This window comes from Xyrauchen texanus, chromosome 1, assembly GCF_025860055.1.
Source record: "Xyrauchen texanus isolate HMW12.3.18 chromosome 1, RBS_HiC_50CHRs, whole genome shotgun sequence".
NCBI lineage: Eukaryota > Metazoa > Chordata > Actinopteri > Cypriniformes > Catostomidae > Xyrauchen > Xyrauchen texanus.
In genome coordinates, this window is record NC_068276.1 from 56,715,733 (window position 1) to 56,735,740 (window position 20,008).

The 20,008-nt window shown below is 38.8% G+C and overlaps 2 protein-coding genes across 4 annotated transcripts in view; one reads left to right on the plus strand and one right to left on the minus strand.

Annotated features, from left to right (window-relative positions):
• Positions 1–6,384, minus strand: part of LOC127654119 (F-actin-monooxygenase mical2b-like) — a 77,853-nt gene extending 71,469 nt beyond the window's left edge. For all 3 annotated transcript variants that reach the window (XM_052141252.1, XM_052141169.1, XM_052141333.1), the window contains exon 1: positions 6,272–6,384. The gene's annotated coding sequence lies outside the window, so the exon portion shown is untranslated. The remainder of the gene's footprint in view (positions 1–6,271) is intronic.
• A 2,753-nt stretch (positions 6,385–9,137) lies between these two features.
• dkk3a (dickkopf WNT signaling pathway inhibitor 3a) lies at positions 9,138–18,946 on the plus strand. The gene is made up of 7 exons (XM_052143522.1): positions 9,138–9,446; positions 10,095–10,220; positions 10,305–10,382; positions 11,664–11,756; positions 15,433–15,577; positions 16,651–16,807; positions 17,115–18,946. Exons 1-7 carry the CDS (start codon positions 9,243–9,245, stop codon positions 17,176–17,178), a joined length of 867 nt encoding a protein of 288 aa, XP_051999482.1. The 5' UTR covers positions 9,138–9,242; the 3' UTR covers positions 17,179–18,946.
• The last annotated feature ends 1,062 nt before the right edge of the window (positions 18,947–20,008 follow it).

Here is a 20,008-nt window from a genome sequence, read left to right on the forward strand (position 1 = left end):
GTTAAGATGAGAGGGATATCTACAGAAGGTAGTCTTGCTTTACACTACAACAATGCTAGGGTGGTGGCTAGGGCATTGCTATGCAGTTTCAGGGTATTCTGGGTGGTTGCTAGGTGGCCCAATTCTCTATGATATTCGGGTCCCTTCTTCAATGTAAGTCTATAGGATTTTTTATCCCATTATATAGTCGACTAGGCAAAAATCATAAGTCTGATCACTCACACAACAAGCCACACAATTTAAAGTATCATTTATGTCTGTAAATGGTGCGACTCAAGTTGTGCACCAAAGTTTAATACATAGGGTTAAGGGTTTGTTGAAATCCCTAATCCTACGTATGAGCAATCAGAATCAGATTTATTGCCAAGTATGCTTACATATACGCAGAATTTGTCTTGGTGACAGAAGGTTCCAATGCCCAAACAATACAACAACAAGACAGAAATAGTAAAAAAATGGAAAATAGTAATTAAGGATGGGACCCAAAGGCAGAAATGAGGCAAAGAATAAAGACTTCATTAATATGTAAAACAAACAAGGAAATCAAAACCCTCTCAAGGGAGAAAACAACAAAGAACTTAAAAATGAAAAACAAATCACAAACCAAATTGGCGACAGCGCAACAAAACACTAACTGAACATGAAAACAAAGCTGTCTGACAAACACAAGAGGAAAAGGGCACAGTATATACAGGTAGGGCACATGAGGAACAGTTGAAGACAATTAACATAACAAGGACTAAACCAGGGAGAGTGATGAGGGTAACGAGGTGCTCTGTGTTTATGTTTGTGTGTTTTTGGTTCAGTTTTTCATTAAACTATTATTTATATTGCAAAGCCGGTTCTCGCCTCCTCCTTTCCCTTAACCCGCATTACATTGGTGCCGAAACCCAGGAAGGAGGAGGGATGCCCGTAGCAGAGTCCTCGACACTACCATCCACCCAGGGGAGCGCCACTGCCATCCGCCGGGGGACAGAGTAGCCCGGACGTGGGGAACAGCTGCCGTCCGCGAGGCGAGTGGGGACTGGACTCCCCGACCGCCTGGAGCCGCTGCCAGGGGCGGAGGAGTGCCCTGCCATCCCCCAGAAATGCGGAGGGGTCTAGAGGGCCGCCGTCCACTAGGGGAGCAGGGAAGCGACTCTCCGACTGTCTGAAGCGGTAGGGCCGCTGCCAGGGGCGGAGGAGATTCCCCACGGGTCGCCGAGAACACAGAGGGGCGTTCTGTCCGCTGGGGGTCAGTCTGACTCCGGCCTGCCTGGGGAGGAGTGGCTGCCGTCTGCCTGAGAGGGTGGAGGAGTACTCGGGGACCACGCGACGGCCCCTTCTCTCTCTCCTCTCTCTCTCCCTGGACTATTTTGTTTTGTTGTTTTTACCCCCCTGCCTCCCAGGTCGAGCAAGGCGGGAGATGACCCACAGGTAGATGGGGCTCAAGGCATCCGGAGAGGGAGGGGGGCGTGTACGTCATGCAGGGGGCTCCCCGGAGTCAACACCGGGAAGAGTGAAGAGCAGAGGAGGGCGGGGCCGGGCTGGAACAATGCCCGCCCGGTCCCCAATCAGCCTGATGGGGCACGCAAGGGATAAAGGCAGCCAGTCACAACGGTTCGAAAGAGAGGGAGAAGGACATGCAGCTGCTCTGTGTATATGTTTGTGTGTTTTTGGTTCAGTTTTTCATTAAACTATTATTTATATTGCATGCCGGTTCTCGCCGCCTCCTTTCCCTTAACCCGCTTTACAAACACAAAATAACATTCATCAACTGACACATTTTTGTGAACACACCAAATAAGGGGATGTCTTTGGCCAGTATTAAATAGATCAGAATATTAAAACAAATGTATCCACAAAACTAACAGACACGCAACATCCAGATTTGCATTCTACCTGCATCTGGTCGGTTTTATGTCTTGCCAGAACACATTCTTTCTTCCATCTTACCATTTCTGTGCTTATATCAACATGGCAATGCTCCCCAATATAAATTGCTTATTAAACAGTAACACATGGACTAAGTTCTGACAAATGAGGCTGTTGGAGTGCAGACTGTACAGAACACACAACAGGCAGACAGCAGCAAAGTCTGATCAAAACTACATCTTCAGAGCTACTCACACTACAGCTTTAGTAGCCAACAGCACTGAACGTTATTGAGGAAATTCCAGATAACCAGACAGAAAGCTGGTTTAAATAAAAATTTCAAAAACGATGCATATATATCAAACTTTAAGTGTGTTGAGTGCTTTGTGGACTGTAAATGATGAATGTACTGTATCCAACACCCACTGTTGAGATGATTTGTGCTTGTGTTTTTTTTTTCAATTGGTTTGCATTTTGCAATGAATTGACAAGAAGTTTGAGTCATCTGCTTGTGAAACAGACATAGGGAGAAAGACAGACAGATGCTTTCAATTGTAAGACAGGAAATTATTGCTAATCGACAGAGGAAGATGGTATTGTTTTTGACTGCCCTGTGAATCACTAGTCTCTCAGGGTAATTTAAAGAACAGTCTTTACTAGTGTAAAACTATGGTAACACTTTACTCATCTGTATATAATGCATAAAAATAAGGTTTTTATAATGCAATATCAAAGGCATTCATTATATTTTATTGTCATGCATATTTTATTATATTACTGTCAAACTATATTGAAACCACAGTTATAATCCAGTACGTCATACTTAAAGGAATATTACGGGTTCAATATAAATGAAGCTCATTCAATAGCATTTGTGGCATAATGTTGATTACCACAAAATAATTGCCCCCTGGATTTGATTGTCAGGGGCTTTTTTTTTTTTCATTTATGAGGGCATTTAAAAAAAAAAATATTTATGAGGGCTTTTTTTCTAAACATATTGTAACATGCGGGGGGGGGGTCATGTGTCTGTCTGCGGGACAGGGAAAGTGGTAAGGCTCATCACCTGGGTTGTAATTACTCTAACACCTGTTAAGTGTCTAAACCTTTTCACCTGGGCTAGAGGTTTTCCAATAAACTTCACCCAACAAATCATGACTTCCCAGTTAGGGTTAAAATTAGGTTTAGATTTAAGACTGAGTTAGGGTAGATTTAGATTTAGGGTTGAGGTTAAGATCAGGCTTATGTACTACAGATGTAATTAAATGCAGGTACTTTCAATGTAAGTACAATGCAACAACACACATGTACATAAGAAATGCATAGTATCAAATGCTTCAGTACATAGTAGTTAAAGACATCTAATGTGAAGTGTGTCAAAAATATACGATCACAGAATGCAGAAATCGACTAGTCATACTCAAGTATTCCAAAGAGCTGTGTAAACCTTTATAATGTATTACATATTCAGGCTTAAAGTAAAATGTTACTAAGATACTTTTACAGTTGTAACGTCATCATTTTTGGATGTCATCACCCAAAAGCAAACTTCAGGATGAGTGTAAACAATGCTGTGGTTGAAGTCCAAAAGGTGAATTCCACATTTCGACTATGCACTTCCTGGTTAATATTTCTATAAGTGTCATTGAGGACCCAACTAAGAAAAATATGTCTGCAAATCAAGTATCAAATGTATCTGCCTTCCAGGAGGAGTAAGAGGCCGGACTGAGCCTCTGAAGAGCACAGCACCACAGTCCTCCTATACCAAACTTCACACAAGTTCAAGTGCAGGTTACTGAACAAACCACTGATTCCTTAAAGAAACATTAAAGGGAGTATTTTCTTTCTCACGCTGAGAACAACCAATCATTCATCTCTCTCCCCTCCTTTCCTCTCAGTGTCTCCCTCATACTCTTGAGAGTTTCAAAGTTAAGATTCTTGCATGGGAAGGAATACAATGACGAGCTTAGAAAAATAATCATACACAAATGAGCTGTTCAGTTTCATGAAATCAACTTTTAAACGAACCCTTTTTCTGTAATTCATACAGCAATGTTTAGTTTTAATGCCTAATGACATTTCTAATAACTGGTGTGAAACTGATGTACCCAACGCTGATCTGTGTGCTACTCTAATCCAACATATTTCCCTCTCTCTTTATCGCTGTTTAACTCACATCTCTGTTTTTGTCCGATTATCTGTGAAATACTAGAAGCATTTTGAGACTGCTTAACAGCACCCCTAAAAACAACTTTATCTTATTATTAAATAACAATGATTAACCATGTTAAAATGTCACATAAAAAGGTCAAACAAACAATTGAACAGAAAGGAGAACAGGAGCAGCTTCCTCTTCTGTATGTTCACCAAAAAATGTAAATTCTCTCTTCATTTACTCGCCCTCATGCCATCCCAGATGTGTATGACTTTCTTCTGCAGAACACAAATGAAGATTTTTTAGAAGAATATTTCAGCTCTGTAGGTCCATTTAATGGAAGTTTTGGTGACCAAAACTTTGAAGCTCCAAAAAGTACATAAAGGCAGTACAAAAAACACCAGTGGTTAAATCCATGTGTTCAGACTCATTATGATAGGTGTGGGTGTGAAACAGTTAAAATATTTAAGTCCTTTTTTACTATAAATCTCCAGTTACACATTCTTCTTCTGTTATTTTTGGTGACTTGCATTCTTTGTGCATATCACCACCTATTGTTTCTCTGTTTATCATCCACACCACACCCGTCATATTGCTTATGATGATATGGATGAATGGATTACTTTTATGCTGGCTTTATGTGCTTTTTGGAGCTTAAAAATTCTGGCCACCATTCACTTGAATTGGATGAACCAAAAGAGCAGAGATATTCTTTCTAAAAATCTTCATTTGTGTTCAGTGAAAGAAAGAAAGGGATGGCATGAGGGTTATTTTTGGGTGAACTATCCCTTTAACATTTTATACACACACACACACACACACACACACACACACAATGATCAGCCAAAACATTAAAACCACCTGCCTGATATTGTGTATGTCCCCCTCGTGCCGCCAAAACAGTGCCATCCACATCTCAGAATAGCATTATGAGATTGTTCAGAGCGGTTATCTGAGTTACCGTAGACTTTGTCAGTTTGAGCCAGTCTGGCCATTCTCTGTTGACCTCTCATCAACAAGGTGTTTCCATACACAGAACTGCCGCTCACTGGATGTTTTTTGTTTTTGGCATCATTCAGAGTCAATTCTAGTGACTGTTGTGCGTGAACATCTCAGGAGATCAGCAGTTACAGAAATACTCAAACCAGCCCGTCTGGCACCAACAATCATCCATGCGAATATCTAATCAGCCAATCGTGTAGCAGTAGTGCAGTGCATAAAATCATGCAGATGCGGGTCAGGAGCTTCAGTTAATGTTCACGTCAACCATTAGAATGGGGAAAAAATATGATCTCAGTGATTTGGACCGTGGCATGATCGTTGGTGCCAGATGTGCTGGTTTGAGTATTTCTGTAACTGCTGATCTCCTGAGATGTTCACGCACAACAGTCACTAGAATTGACTCTGAATGATGCCAAAAACAAAAAACATCCAGTGAGCGGCAGTTCTGTGGACTGAAATGTCTTGTTGATGAGAGAGGTCAACAGAGAATGGCCAGACTAGTTTGACAAAGTCTACAGTAACTTGGATAACCACTCTGTACAATTGTGGTGAGAAGAATATCATCTCACAATGCTATTCTGAGATGACGGGTTGTCGCTGTTTTGGTGGCACGAGGGGGACCTACACAATCTTAAGCAGGTGGTTTTAATGTTGTGGCAGATTGGTGTATACACAAACACACACAATCTAATTATGGAAAATACTTGCACTCTTTCATGTAGGGGGTCTACTGAATATCAAAGAACTAAAACAATGTGTAAAAACAGCTTATCATTAATTTCAGAAAGAATAAATGAGTGGAGATTTTATATGGGTAGTTGGCATAATTTTTCACCATTTTAATGAACTATTTGCCTTCACCTGTTCATATTAAATGGTTCTACAGGGTGTCAAATTATAAAAAATAAAACAAAATCAACATAATATATTATTAACTATTAAACAGCATACATTACTATTCCACAAGTATAATAATTGGAGAAGAATTGGGGAAATTTTCTGATTTCTAGATTAATTCTACCATAGGCACTTTGACCTCAGGACGCTGCTAAAAACTGCTAGAAATGTAAAGAAATGAACTCATCATGGAGTCAAACAATAACTAAAACCAGTCATCCCGACTCTGATATGACATGGCGGCACTGATTAACCTGTCACGAACACAGCAGAAACTACAGTAGCGATTCAATAACTCACACTGATATACAAACTGAAACTATTAGATACGGTAACTATTCAAAATAAGTAATATGCACTTACCTTTGCCTTGATGTTGGACTGAAGGGACAGGTACTGCGAGTCGGTGTGTGTCAGTCAATAGTGAACGGCAGCGCGAGCGCACTGTAGACTGCTGGCATGCGTGTCAGATTGACGTTGCTTTAACGAGAGAGATATCGTGCATTTGCTGTGATCCACATTGTGTAGCCTACTTGACGTTTATGGACATGTAGGCTTTCCTATTGACTATATGTAGATGAACATGCTCCTGTGGTTCAATATGAACTCATTCCCAAGAGTCTGTATTATTTGTTGACATCATTCATCTCAAATAAATTACGGATTAGGGGCAGCCGACAGGTATTCCACCGGATCAATACAATAGGTGCCATTATATCATGTTAACACAACATACATGCAACGGGTTGGAGTCTGGTCTCACATAGGGGTGAACCGTGCACCAGAAAATAACTGATATCCACTATCAATATCTGTACCCTCATTCACCAAAGTTTAACTCAGACTTTTTATATAGAAACCAGCTGGTCTGCTGATGGACAATAACTGAACCCATGACGCCACCATGTGGCTTGAACACATACTAGCCCATAGCATTCGTGATTTAGGCTACATTCATTCAAAGGTGCACTCAGTAATTTTTCAGCATATGTTTAAAATCATGACCAACTCTCATGAGATGAGGACTCTAGTCATATCAGCAACCTTATAAAAGCTGTTTTATTCTACATGGGGAGGGGCACCCTCATGGGGGCTGCCATTTTGGAATCACATGACCAGCCGAATACTACTCTCTTAATCTCAGCATCCCTCTTGTTATTGGAAATCTTCACTCTTGGATTAAATTAATCATGGCTGATCATCATCTGTAACTGAAAACTGTTGATTTTGAATGATGCTGCATCCACACCACTAGGTGTCACTGTAAGGCCCAGATGACATGAACAAGAGTTACTGAATGCACCTTTAACAAATGTTTGATCTCTGAAAGACAACAGCTGCTATTTTGTGAATTTTTGTGGTTGGCTTAATTAGTTCAGATTAAATAAATTTGTAATCAGTATGCTGTTTCCTGTAATATTACAAAGTTATAGGGATAGTTCACCAAAAATGAAAATTATAATAAATGAAAATAGTACACCAAAAATAAAATGACATTTTAATGTATTTAAGTCCTTGGTTTCCCTGTTTCCAGTGTTAGTTTTTGCATGAATGAGAACTAATCAGGGGAAAACCAATCATAAAATTAAACTACAAAGGACTACAAAAACCAAACAGGAACTAAACTAAACTTCAACATAAAAGCACAAAAACAAAAGACAACAGAGAACATGACAGTTTCAGGGCAGCAAGAGCCGTGTTGAACTCCTTGTCTTTTCCTCTGCGTCTTATTCTGCTTTAAGCGGTGACACTGCCAATGGAAATGTAATTTATCCAAATTGTCTGGTAATCATTAGCTGATGCTTTTGAAGCTGAAGGAATAAATTATCAGTCTACTGATTTGAAAATAAAAATGTGAATAATTCAATCATTTTATAAATGGACAAATAAATAGACACCTTTAAATGTGAATAAATAAACCAATTTATACATGGACAAATAAATAGACACATTTGTTGTGGAGGTGGTTAGATGCACATGTCTACCACAGTGTGACATCACAATGTGGAGGAAGCCGTCATCGTCATCGTTTTGGCAACTTGGATTCAACAAATGTTCTTTTTGCAGTGAGAAGGAAGTTTTGAGTTCTGAAACTTACAGTATGTTTTTATAGCACAGTTACCTCTTATATGTCAAAAACTCAAATAAAAAAAAAAAGATTTGTCTGACCCCTTTAAGTGAACAAATCTTTCTCGTTCACCTCGAATATTTGTGATTCAATGACTCACTCATTGACACATCGAAGATGCTCGTTTGTAGCCACCAACTACACTGTAAACCCTAAACACCGTAATCTTGCACCTCCTGCAGGTAAGAGGGTGGGGAAAAAATGAAAGACATAACATTGTAAAAGAGCCACAATACTGTGAGTATCAAATAAATACAACAATACATGAATGTGTTAAATAAATGAATGTCTTGCACATATAGATAAGAATAAATAGGAATAGATTTGCAATAAAGGGAGGATTGTGTGTCCATGACTGGGAATGGAATGGATGGCGACAGGCCCGGTTCTACGGGGGTGCTTGAGGGTGCTAAGCACCCTCAAATTAATATCAGAGCACCCTCAATTCCAGACCAGAGCAAAATTATCCTGAACGTTTTTATTTTTATTAAATCTCCGGGACCTAACGCACCTCCACAAGCGTTTAATATGCTCAGGGTTGCCAGATAATAGATTAAATTGAATAATAAATTACCATTGCATTGAAGTCCTATCGATGGTAAAATAAACAATTAGTAAGTGTTTCTAACACCTGATAGAAAAGTACTATTTGTAGAGAAAATTCAGGCAATTGCAGAACAGTCCCATAAGTCATGTACTATATACACTTTAAACACTGTATACACAAATTGTGCATCGTGCATTAGAATGAGTGAACTAATATTTCTGGGCTTAAAAGATGCAAGATCTAATGCAGAGCTTTTAATCTTATTTTCCACTTTCTACTTAAAGACTGATGTGGCCCCTGTACCAAAATAATGCACACCCCCTTGCTCAGTTGAATAGGGTATGTAAGCCTGTATATTGGCAAAGCAGATTTCCCTGAATCTCAGTGAACACCTGCATCAAAACTAATAAACGTCCATATGTATTATATGATCATGCACAGAAAAAACGAAGGTACATTTAAAAATCTTTTCTTTACGTTGATTTAGTACCATTTCAACGCCTTTATACCCCCACTTTTTTCAAAGGCACCCTCAGTGATTTTGATCTGGAACCGGGCCTTGGTGGCGCATTGCCCCGCCTGCCGCAGCTGGCGCTCCTCTGATGCCACACTGACAGCAGAGATACATTCACACACATGTCCGCATCAGCAGCGCAGTAATGATGTTTCTGCTGGGACTGAGTCTGTGCCTGCTTGGGATCGTCAATGGGATTGTCCCCGAAACCTCTAAAACAGATATGGACATCATTGCAAATATGGAGACTAATCTAGCGCAAGGACAAACCACACTGAACGAGATATTTCGGGAGGTGGAGGAACTGATGGAGGACACGCAGCAGAAACTGGAGGACGCGGTGCATCAGGTATTATTCGGCCTTTAAAACAGGCTATAATAATGTTTCTTCTTCACATAGAAAGCTCAATGCACTCCCAAAATTGAGCTGAACTTTCTGCCCTAACTAATAACATCTCTGCTTTGATAATATCACCACTGGCTACAGAACATGCACATACAAGCACAAAGATGTGTTTTCTTTAAATGATCTGTCTCTGGTTAAATGCCATTAGACAGAATGTGCAGTGTGGCATTATATTATATTGTATTAGCCTATTAGTGGAATTGGAGTGCACATTATATTCCTTATAATGTCATTGGCTAGACTTGTTGGCTCTTTGCACTGGAAATGTATTGTTCAAAAAGGTTTGGTGCACTCTGCTGAAAATATTAGGTTGCTCTCTTATTGAATTTTTTTTTAATTAAAATCTGAGACACCTTGATCTAGGCCTGATTTGGCTGATTCACGTTGGTGCCAGGATATGGATTTATGCTTTCATTATATAGGAAATATATATAATATATCCCCCATGCCATTTTTAAGTATCTTTAATTTTTAGATCTGGTAGAAATAGATCCTTTAGGCAAGTGTACAATTTCATAGAGTACGTTTCACAAAGAAGCATTGTGAGTTTCGGTATTCAAGATCTTCCCTATGTCCCCCGTTTTTCCTCAGATGGACAATGAGAGTGCAAAATCAAGCCTCAATCCACACAATGTCTCTTCACACCTCCAAAATGAAAGCAGCATTGAAATCACCGCCGGGAATCAATCCGTGTATATTATTGAGAGAACCAACAAGGTAGGTTTACAACCAGGTCACCGGGAACATGTAATGTAGCCATGTAATGTAGCAATAAATACATTTCTGTGTTTTTGCTCCCAGACAACAGACAATGCATCTGAATCGACAAACATCTCCAAAACCATAGAGTCCAATGATAAAGTGAATGGGATTGATCATGTAAGCTATCCATCCATCCATCTTTCCTATGCATTTAACGTCTGACTGAAATGAGACTGTCAGTTGTACTTTCTTTCCCATAACAGTATGTATTTGTACAGTAATCTACATCATGTAAAGTGAGTGGTGTATTCTGTTAATTCCATATGCTATTATATTTTAGATGCATGCTGTTCTAATAGCATGTCATGTACAACTGTGCCTAAGTTAAACAGCTGTCAATGGGATGCAACTTCATAACATGTTAAAGTATGATTTATAGACATTGTAATGATTGCATTGACATTATAGTCTAGTGTAATGTTATATTAAATATTATAGGAAGGGTCACTTGTTCTGTTAAATATTTATGATGTAGGATGAAAAGTGGAAGGAACATTTTTATTTTTTTTTTATCCCATTTTCTCCCCAATTTGGAATGCCCAATTCCCACTACTTAGTAGGTCCTCGTGGTGGCACGGTTACTCACCTCAATCCGGGTGGTGGAGGACAAGTCTCCGTTGCCTCCACTTCTGAGACTGTCAATCTGTGCATTTTATCACGTGGCTAGTTGTGCATGACACCGCAGAGACTCTCAGCATGTGGAGGCTCATGCTACTCTCTGAGATCCATGCACAACTTACCACGCGCCCCATTGAGAGCGAGAACCACCAATCGTGACCAAGAGGAGGTTACCCCATGCGACTCTACCCTCCCTAGCAACTGGGCCAATTTGGTTGCTTAGGAGACCTGGCTGGAGTCACTCAGCACGCCCTGGATTCAAACTTGTGACTCCATGTGTGGTAGTCAGCATCAATACTCGCTGAGCTACCTAGGCCCCCAAGTGGAAGGAAATTTAATGTTTGCTTTAGCATTAATGGATAAAAAAGCCTCTTGTCCTACACTTCAACATCAGCCCTAAAGTGGGGGTCACTTTTAGTATGAAGAAGTACAACACAGATCATATAACCGTCTCATATCCTCCTTAAATCTGGTGAATGTTGTTTTAAATCTCTGGTGCAGAACAGCTCTGCTATTGATAAGTTACTTATATATATACACATACATATACACACACACACACACACACAGTATACTTACATGTGTCAATTATGTATTTCTTTATAGTTCCTATCTTGATATTAAAGAAAAAGAAAACAAAAATGCAAAAGATTGAAGGATTGTTTTAATTAGTGGTAATTGCTGAGGCAAGATCAGTATTACTTTTACTCATGCTCATAGGGTCATATTTCCCTCATACTTCTTCTTGAAGGTTTAATAATGTTCTTCTGTGTCTCTCAGGAGTGTATCGTTGATGAAGACTGTGAGAAGGGCAGGTACTGTCTATATGGGACTCGCAGCTCAAAGTGTCTGCCCTGCAAAGAGCTTGATGCGGTAAGGAGTTTCAAAGTTCACTCACTAGACACACTGCAAGGTACACTTAAAGTGATAGCTCACCTAAAAATGACAATTCTGACCTTGACTCACCCCTCATGTTGTTCCAAGCCAAATCAGGGGAACACAAAAGGAGATGTCAGCCAGAATATTAGCCTCAGTCACCATGAATGTAAAACGGAGCATGTTTCCATGGTTGCATTTTGCTTTGCATGTCCTTCCTTCAATTCAATGACAGATGTAGATACAGCAAGTCCCCAAAAGGGGTCAGTGATTGTTTTTATTTCACCTGTAGAGATTGCTGTTATACTGTAGAACCTTCCAGCGCCATCCACAGAGAAACATGGAGGTATTAAATGTCTTTTATATTGGCATAGATTTTTTCCGAATAACCAATAGTTCCAAAAAGCAACTATCGGGACCCATTAATTGGTAAAACCAATATATTAGTCTTCCTCTAGTTTGGAACAACACAAGGGTGAGTAAACGATAACAGAATTTTCACTTTTTGGGTAACCAAAACCTTTCATCTTAACAATCATCCAGTATAAATAAAGGTCTCTCTCTTTAAGCTTCTTAATTTCTAAATAAATCCTTTATGTTCGGGCCCCCTAGTTTTTCATTGTCATTGTTTTACAAAGATTCAAGTGCAAACATATTACCGACAATGAAGCTTTCCAACAATGAGATGCAACTGAGCCTGCATTGCAGTACAGACACACGTGCGCCTGGTATCTGATATGCTGGAGTCTTTCACATCAAATGCACAGACTGCTAAATATGACCAGCGTCTCTGGTCCTGGATAGAGTTCACCTCTGAGGCACAGGAAGTAGGGAAGACAACCCTGCAAAATACAGATGTACAGTGCTCTTACAGGGTGTTGTTAAAAGCCACTTAAAGGAATGTTTCGGGTTCAATACAAGTTAAGCTCAATAAAAGCATAATATTGATTACCACAAAAATAAAACTCGTTCCTCTTAGAATGTAAGTGAATGGGGGAACATTTTTGGAGGATTTAAAAACAGAAATGTGAAGCTTTTGAAGTATTTTGAATATATACATCTATGCTCAAATATATGAACTACTGTATAGTTTTATATACATTTTCAAAAAATATTTTAGCCCATTTTTAATATTTATGCATTTCAACTTCATAAAATTTCCATCAAATTGAATTTTGAACTGTTTAACAAAATTTAATTAATAAAACTTATTTTATTAAATAGTACTCAATTCAATTCAATAGAATTTTGTTATGAATTTGAAATGCGTAAATCTTAAAATGATCTCTTTGTGTGTGTGTATATATATATATATATATATATATAGCCATATTTCAGATTTATATATATATATATATTAGAAAGCCAAGTCTTGGCTCAGCCTGTTTGTATTTCATTGTACTTCATTGTTGGATCTTTAAAATTATTCTTAAGGTATTAGTAACTTGTTTAAAAATTCAGTAGTTCATAGTTTCAGGCCACATCCACATTAATTCATTTTAGTTTAAAAACTAAATTTTTTTAGTTACTAAAGCCATTTCTCCCCCAAAATATGTCGTATCGAGAGCATTTTCGAGGAGGAAAACTGTTTCAATGTAGATGAGGTTCTTGAGGCCTACTGAGGTTGAGTTGAGGTTACCCAGGTTACATCATACAATAAATATATATTGTTTGATTCATAAATATTTTGAATAATATGTCAAATTTGTATAATGCTTTGTTATTACATGATGGGCCCCATCTAAAAAGCACTAGCACAGTGCTAAGCTAAAATCATAAGTGCAAAGTCAATGGGCATGGACATTAATTTTTGGTATTTTCATGCAAGCATGCACTAAATCGAGGCACAAGTGGGTTTGGCAAAATTGCACGAGCAAATGGGCTCGGTCAAGTGCAATTTAATTCTGAGGTTCTTCTCCGGTTATTGCAGCATCTGCGTCCTATTATATAGTCGAACACAAGGACCAGCGATATAAACAAAGACAGCACATTCATAAGAAGTTGGAAGTGTAAATGGACAACAATGAATTAGAACAGTTGAATATTACGTTCTTTTGTGCAATAACTGCGTCCTTGACGAATGACAGGCATATTTCTACGACAATGACACGCTCCTTTTATATGCATGGAAAAGATGATTCTCATCCGCTCCGTTAAATGATAGAGAATGTAAGTATTATTAATTATTTTCATCTACTGGCACACAAATCATGGCTTGTATTAACAGTGACTGTTTCGGCACGCACTTTTCAAAAACGGCCTCTTTTGCAGTGACTTAAAAATCACTCTTCAACAACAGGTGGAAAAATATCAATACAAATTAGATATAAAATTGTAAATACAAACATAATAATAATAATAAAATATTCCATGACCTATAGATAGTTTAACACAAATCTAAATAAAAATTCATAAAAAGCAGATTGTAAGGGACATAATTTGATGTTCCACAATATTTCCAGATTTTGGACATGAACTTTATTACCACCAACTGGTGCAATCTCCAAACTGCAAAAGCAGGAACTAAATTTAGGCTTTGCGCTGAAATCAGACCTGCTTTTGAAACGTCTTTGCTCAGTGACCAAACACTCCTACCCACGGCCGCTGTCACGAATATTGTATAAGACGTAGCGCAGAGTCCTTGCACGTAGTGCTGTGCTTGGCGTGCTTACGAAAATAGTGCTTAATTCAAACCTCACATAAATGTGTTTTTCTGCTTTGACTTTATAAATAAGCTGATTTTTGGGAGTAAGCATGCATGGGATGTGCATGTAAACTGGTTCATTGACTCAACCAATGGCATGAGTTTGGGGCAGGACTGTCTGCCTATGTGACCAATGGAAGATGGGGTGAGTGTTCGGGAAATCTGTTAGAAAACAATCATTATTTTACAATATCGTTTGGTGTTGCTAGAGGAATTAGTGCGGTCATGAAAATTAGATAAGACGTAGCACACAGTCCTTGCGCGGAGTGCTGTGCTTGGCGTGCTTACAAAAATAACAGTCCAATAAGATGCTACAGGTAAAACAAACCTTTACAAAAGAGTATTGTGATGTTACCATGGTACACTGTGGGAATCATAAGCCATCTTTCCACTGCAAAGTTGACACAGAAGCTGCATCTGAAGTGGGATTTACACAGACTATTTAATGCTGATCCAGAGGTGGCATAAACGCAATTACAATCGCATAAATAATGTTGTGAGAATAATGTTTTAAATATAAAATAAAAATATAAAATGAATGAAAACACGAAGGTATACTTCTATGACACTAAATTATGAAATATATGCTGCATGACATCAAAATGTAAGGCTTCTCTGATGCTGCATTTCATTCACATGGAACCAAAGCAGCATCAGAACTGTAGTTGATACTAGGGGCTGAGGTGGGTCAGAGTGGGCATCATTTAGGCTGGCTCTTAAGCACCATTGCATCTTTACTCTACATTTTGAGCAGGCTTTACTCGGTTGGGTAAAGACGTCTACATAGTACTAACATAGTGCTGAAGAATAAATCATTTTAATTGATTAAGGCATGTGTTTAATAGTCCAAGGTAGGCTACTTCAAAGAATAGCATGCTGTAAGCATAATCCAATTTTGTAAGTGAAAGCAAATATGGTGCACGAATGAATAGCTGACTAAGCGCACTCTATATACTGTATCCCTCTCAGACGTGCACCAAAGATGAAGAATGTTGTGCGGGACAGCTGTGTGTGTGGGGTCAGTGCGCAGACAACAGTACAAAGGGAGACGCAGGAACTATCTGTCAATACCAGCGTGACTGTAAAGAAGAATTCTGCTGTGCCATCCATAAAGGTATAAGCACATTAGAATGACTTTAATGAACTAAAACTCGTAAAGTTATAACAGTCAGTTTATTTATAAGTCGACTTCATTGGAAACTGTACACACTTTGTCATTATCAAGACATTGCTCTGTTCAAGCATCCCGACCAGCCCAACACAGTAACACTGAGCACATTTACATACACCGTTTATACTTAATAAGCCGACAATGTGTAGGGTCATGTAAACTGATTTAACAGCGTTCCATTATCGGTGTAATAAACCGAGTAAGAATAAACCGATCTACACGGGTAGATTTTTGCATAATACCCTGACTTTGCATAGCATAGCAGTTGGTAGAGCGGGTCGGCCACTAATTGCAGGGTTGGTGGTTCGAATCACAGCCCAAACAACTCCACATGCCGAAGTGTCCTTGGGCAAGACACTGAACCCCAAGTTGCTCCCAATGGTGTGCAAGCACCTTGCATGGCAGCTCTGCCGCCATTGGTGTATGAATGGGTGAATGAGTCACAGTGTAAAGCGCTTTGAATACCGTTAAGGTTAAAAAGGCGCTATATAAGTGCAGACCATTTAAGCTGATTTTTGGGAGTAATCAGCGTATTGATGTGCATGTAAATGGGCTAACTGACTCAGCCGGTGGCATGAGTTTGGGGCAGGACTATCCATTTATCCAACTAATGGAAGATGAGGCGAATCGTAGGATTATTTGAAATCTCATGTAAAAGTGGTTTTCTTGCTTTATCTGATTTTTTTATATAAGCAGATTTTTGGGAGTAATCCGTATATTGATGTGCATGTAAACAGGCTCATTGACTCAGCCAATGGCATGAGTTTGGGGCAAGACTATCTACCTATGCGACCAATGGAAGATGGGGCGAGTGTTCGGGAAACCTGTCAATTAACAGTCATTATTTAGCAATTTCGTTTGGGGTTGCTTGAGGCAAAAAAAAATTGCAGTTCATCTGTAATGTTAATGTAAAATCTAAATTATCTTCATATGTTTTATAGGCCAAAACCTAGTGGAAGGTATTCGATGGTGCCCATTTCAGATTGCTAAAATATATGTTTTTAATTTTCTCTCAGCTTTGCTATTCCCAGTGTGCAGCTCTAAACCAATAGAACGTGAGCGCTGCATCATTTCAGCCAATCACCTGATGGAGCTGCTGTCATGGGGTATGAAGTGGGAGGGTCCTCATGAGCACTGTCCTTGTGCTGGTGACCTGCAGTGCCAACATCATGGGTAAGATAAACAGTTCAGAACTGGTCTATTTCTAGTGGTTTTCACAAAAAATGACACATTTGTAAATGTCATGCCATAGCAATGCGCACTTCGCAAATTAACCGTAGATCCAAAATGTAACCAAAGCATAGTACATTTATACAAATATCTGAAAACTGATCATCTTCAGTAACAACCGTGTCATTTTATGTCATGTAGTAAATGGGCTGATCTTCCAATAACTACTCCACACATTATGCTGGAAAATTCACTTCAATGATGGTTGATAAATAGGATTATAAACCCTTCTTTTCACTCTCTTCATCAGGCGAGGTGCACTGTGCTTGAAGAGCCAGAACTCCAGTGCGGACCTAACTGACACCCTGTACTGAGACTGACTACATTGCATAGTGAGAATGGCCTGATTTTGAGTCAGACAAAGTGGAGATTCTGATAAGGAACATGTATGCTTCATCGTTACCCTCAAAAGCTTTGTAGGAAACTCCTTTACTATAATCATCCAAACGCAGGCTAAACTGTAAATGCAGCTGTGAATATAAGTGCTAAAGTGCTGCCTCTGAAGACAGGAGATATTTGGTGAAAGTCTAAATCTGAATGCATGTTCACACTTACAGCGATTTGCAGGGACAAAGCGATCAAGTCATTCAATTTCAATGCAAGTTGGAAATGTGTGGTGATTTAAGTGGCAGCGACCAATGGCGATGCAGGTATGTCATGCAACAAAGTTGAGAAAAGTTATCTATAGGCAAATTAGTAACGCAATGCAGCAACTACCAATAGGTACAAAGACATTAGAGCTTGCATGATCCATCTCCTGTTAGGTACTTTAGTCAAGTCAGGCAAGATGGAGAAGTAAACCGAAACGGTGAGCAATTCCCCTGTTCTTTATTTCAATGCATGCTAGAAAACTCAAGAATTGTCGATATGCCAAGCACGTTTAATTCATTCATTGATCATTGTTCATCTTATTTCTAATATATAGCTGATGCAACTTATATAAACATGCTTTTGCATTGATTTGTTGACAAAATAAACCAACATCTTATTTTTGCTGGCTATACATCCCAATTGTGATCAGACACGACCAACAAAATCGCTGTCAGTGTGAACTGTGTAAAGTTTTGAGCATTGGAAACGAGTGCGTAATAATAGTGCAAATGTTGCAAGAATGTTTGCGGGGGCATAAAAGGGACATCTCTGATGAAAACTAGTTGTACTAAATGTACTTGTTCGAACAGCTCGATTTATTCAATAAACATGCAGTCATGTTATTTCCTCTTGACAAACTCACTATAGAGAATAAAAAGTTGTAAAATGTGCAAGTGTTTCTTTTTTTATCTTACACACGTCATCCAAATCAAAATGTGCTCTTATCTGGTTTGTAACTAAAATTTTAAAGAGGTCATATCATGAATTTTTATTTATAATTTTTTTTTTTTCCAGTGAAGTTCACATTTAACTTTTTTTAGCCAGAAAATTCCAGTTTTTCATGCCCATTTTCCAACATGTCTCTGATCTGTAGAATTAAACAGGCCAATTGTGCTGCTGTGCCATTGAGACTGCTATGTACACGCCCTCTTAATGCAAAAAGAGAAAGCCCTTTGCTGCACTAACATGGGCTAAAGATTTACTGTCGTTCCAGTGTAGTTTGTGCTGCTCGAACCACAACAGCCTCAAAACCATGCATTAAATTGTGACCGATTCACAAAATAATCCAAACTGGAATGTACCACACAAACTCGTAGTCAAAGTGAAATGATCAGGAACTTAAAAATAAACTTCACTATTTCCTAACATTTGGGATCCTTTAAAAGGATATGGTACTACACACTGCCAGGATCAGCACAAGATTTAATGAGCTTTCCCACATTTTATTTTTGTTTCTATTTCTGGTGGTTATTAATAGTAGTCTCTATCCTTCTGATGTCCTTCAAAAAAAGGACTAAGAATAAGCCAGGTTTGCAGCTAGGGCTGAGTATTGATACAGATTTCCTCATTCGATTTGATTCTGATTCACAAGTTCTCAATTTGATTCCGATTTGACATCGATTCATATGGGTATATTAGTTACATCCATCCTCTCTCAGCTAATGCTCGTAATTATAAAGGGACATTCTAACCTTCTTTGTAAACCATTCAGGTACATTTCAAAAACATTATTTTTACAATTATATTTTATCATTAGTTTTTCATCATATTGGTCACGTTATTTATTTTTTAAATGTAGTCTATTCCATCAATACATATATTATGTTGCATATTATATATATATATATATATATATATATATATATATATATATATATATACAGTGAGGAAAATAAGTATTTGAACACCCTGCTATTTTGCAAGTTCTCCCACTTGGAAATCATGGAGGGTCTGAAATTGTCATTGTAGGTGCATGTCCACTGTGAGAGACATAATCTAAAAAAAAATCCAGAAATCACAATATATGATTTTTTAACTATTTATTTGTATGATACAGCTGCAAATAAGTATTTGAACACCTGTCTATCAGCTAGAATTCTGACCCTCAAAGACCTGTTAGTCTGCCTTTAAAATGTCCACCTCCACTCCATTTATTATCCTAAATTAGATGCACCTGTTTGAGGTCGTTAGCTGCATAAAGACACCTGTCCACCCCATACAATCAGTAAGAATCCAACTACTAACATGGCCAAGACCAAAGAGCTGTCCAAAGACACTAGAGACAAAATTGTACACCTCCACAAGGCTGGAAAGGGCTACGGGAAATTGCCAAGCAGCTTGGTGAAAAAAGGTCCACTGTTGGAGCAATCATTAGAAAATGGAAGAAGCTAAACATGACTGTCAATCTCCCTCGGACTGGGGCTCCATGCAAGATCTCACCTCGTGGGGTCTCAATGATCCTAAGAAAGGTGAGAAATCAGCCCAGAACTACACGGGAGGAGCTGGTCAATGACCTGAAAAGAGCTGGGACCACCATTTCCAAGGTTACTGTTGGTAATACACTAAGACGTCATGGTTTGAAATCATGCATGGCACGGAAGGTTCCCCTGCTTAAACCAGCACGTCAAGGCCCGTCTTAAGTTTGCCAATGACCATTTGGATGATCCAGAGGAGTCATGGGAGAAAGTCATGTGGTCAGATGAGACCAAAATATAACTTTTTGGTCATAATTCCACTAACTGTGTTTGGAGGAAGAAGGAGGAGTACCATCCC

Bases quoted from the DNA above. Each gene is read 5' to 3' on its own strand.
- dkk3a (XM_052143522.1), top strand. From the start codon at position 9,243: ATGATGTTTCTGCTGGGACTGAGTCTGTGCCTGCTTGGGATCGTCAAT. The intron at 9,447-10,094 runs GTATTATTCGGC...GTTTTTCCTCAG, and splicing joins TGGAGGACGCGGTGCATCAG to ATGGACAATGAGAGTGCAAA. The intron at 15,578-16,650 runs GTATAAGCACAT...ATTTTCTCTCAG, and splicing joins CTGCTGTGCCATCCATAAAG to CTTTGCTATTCCCAGTGTGC.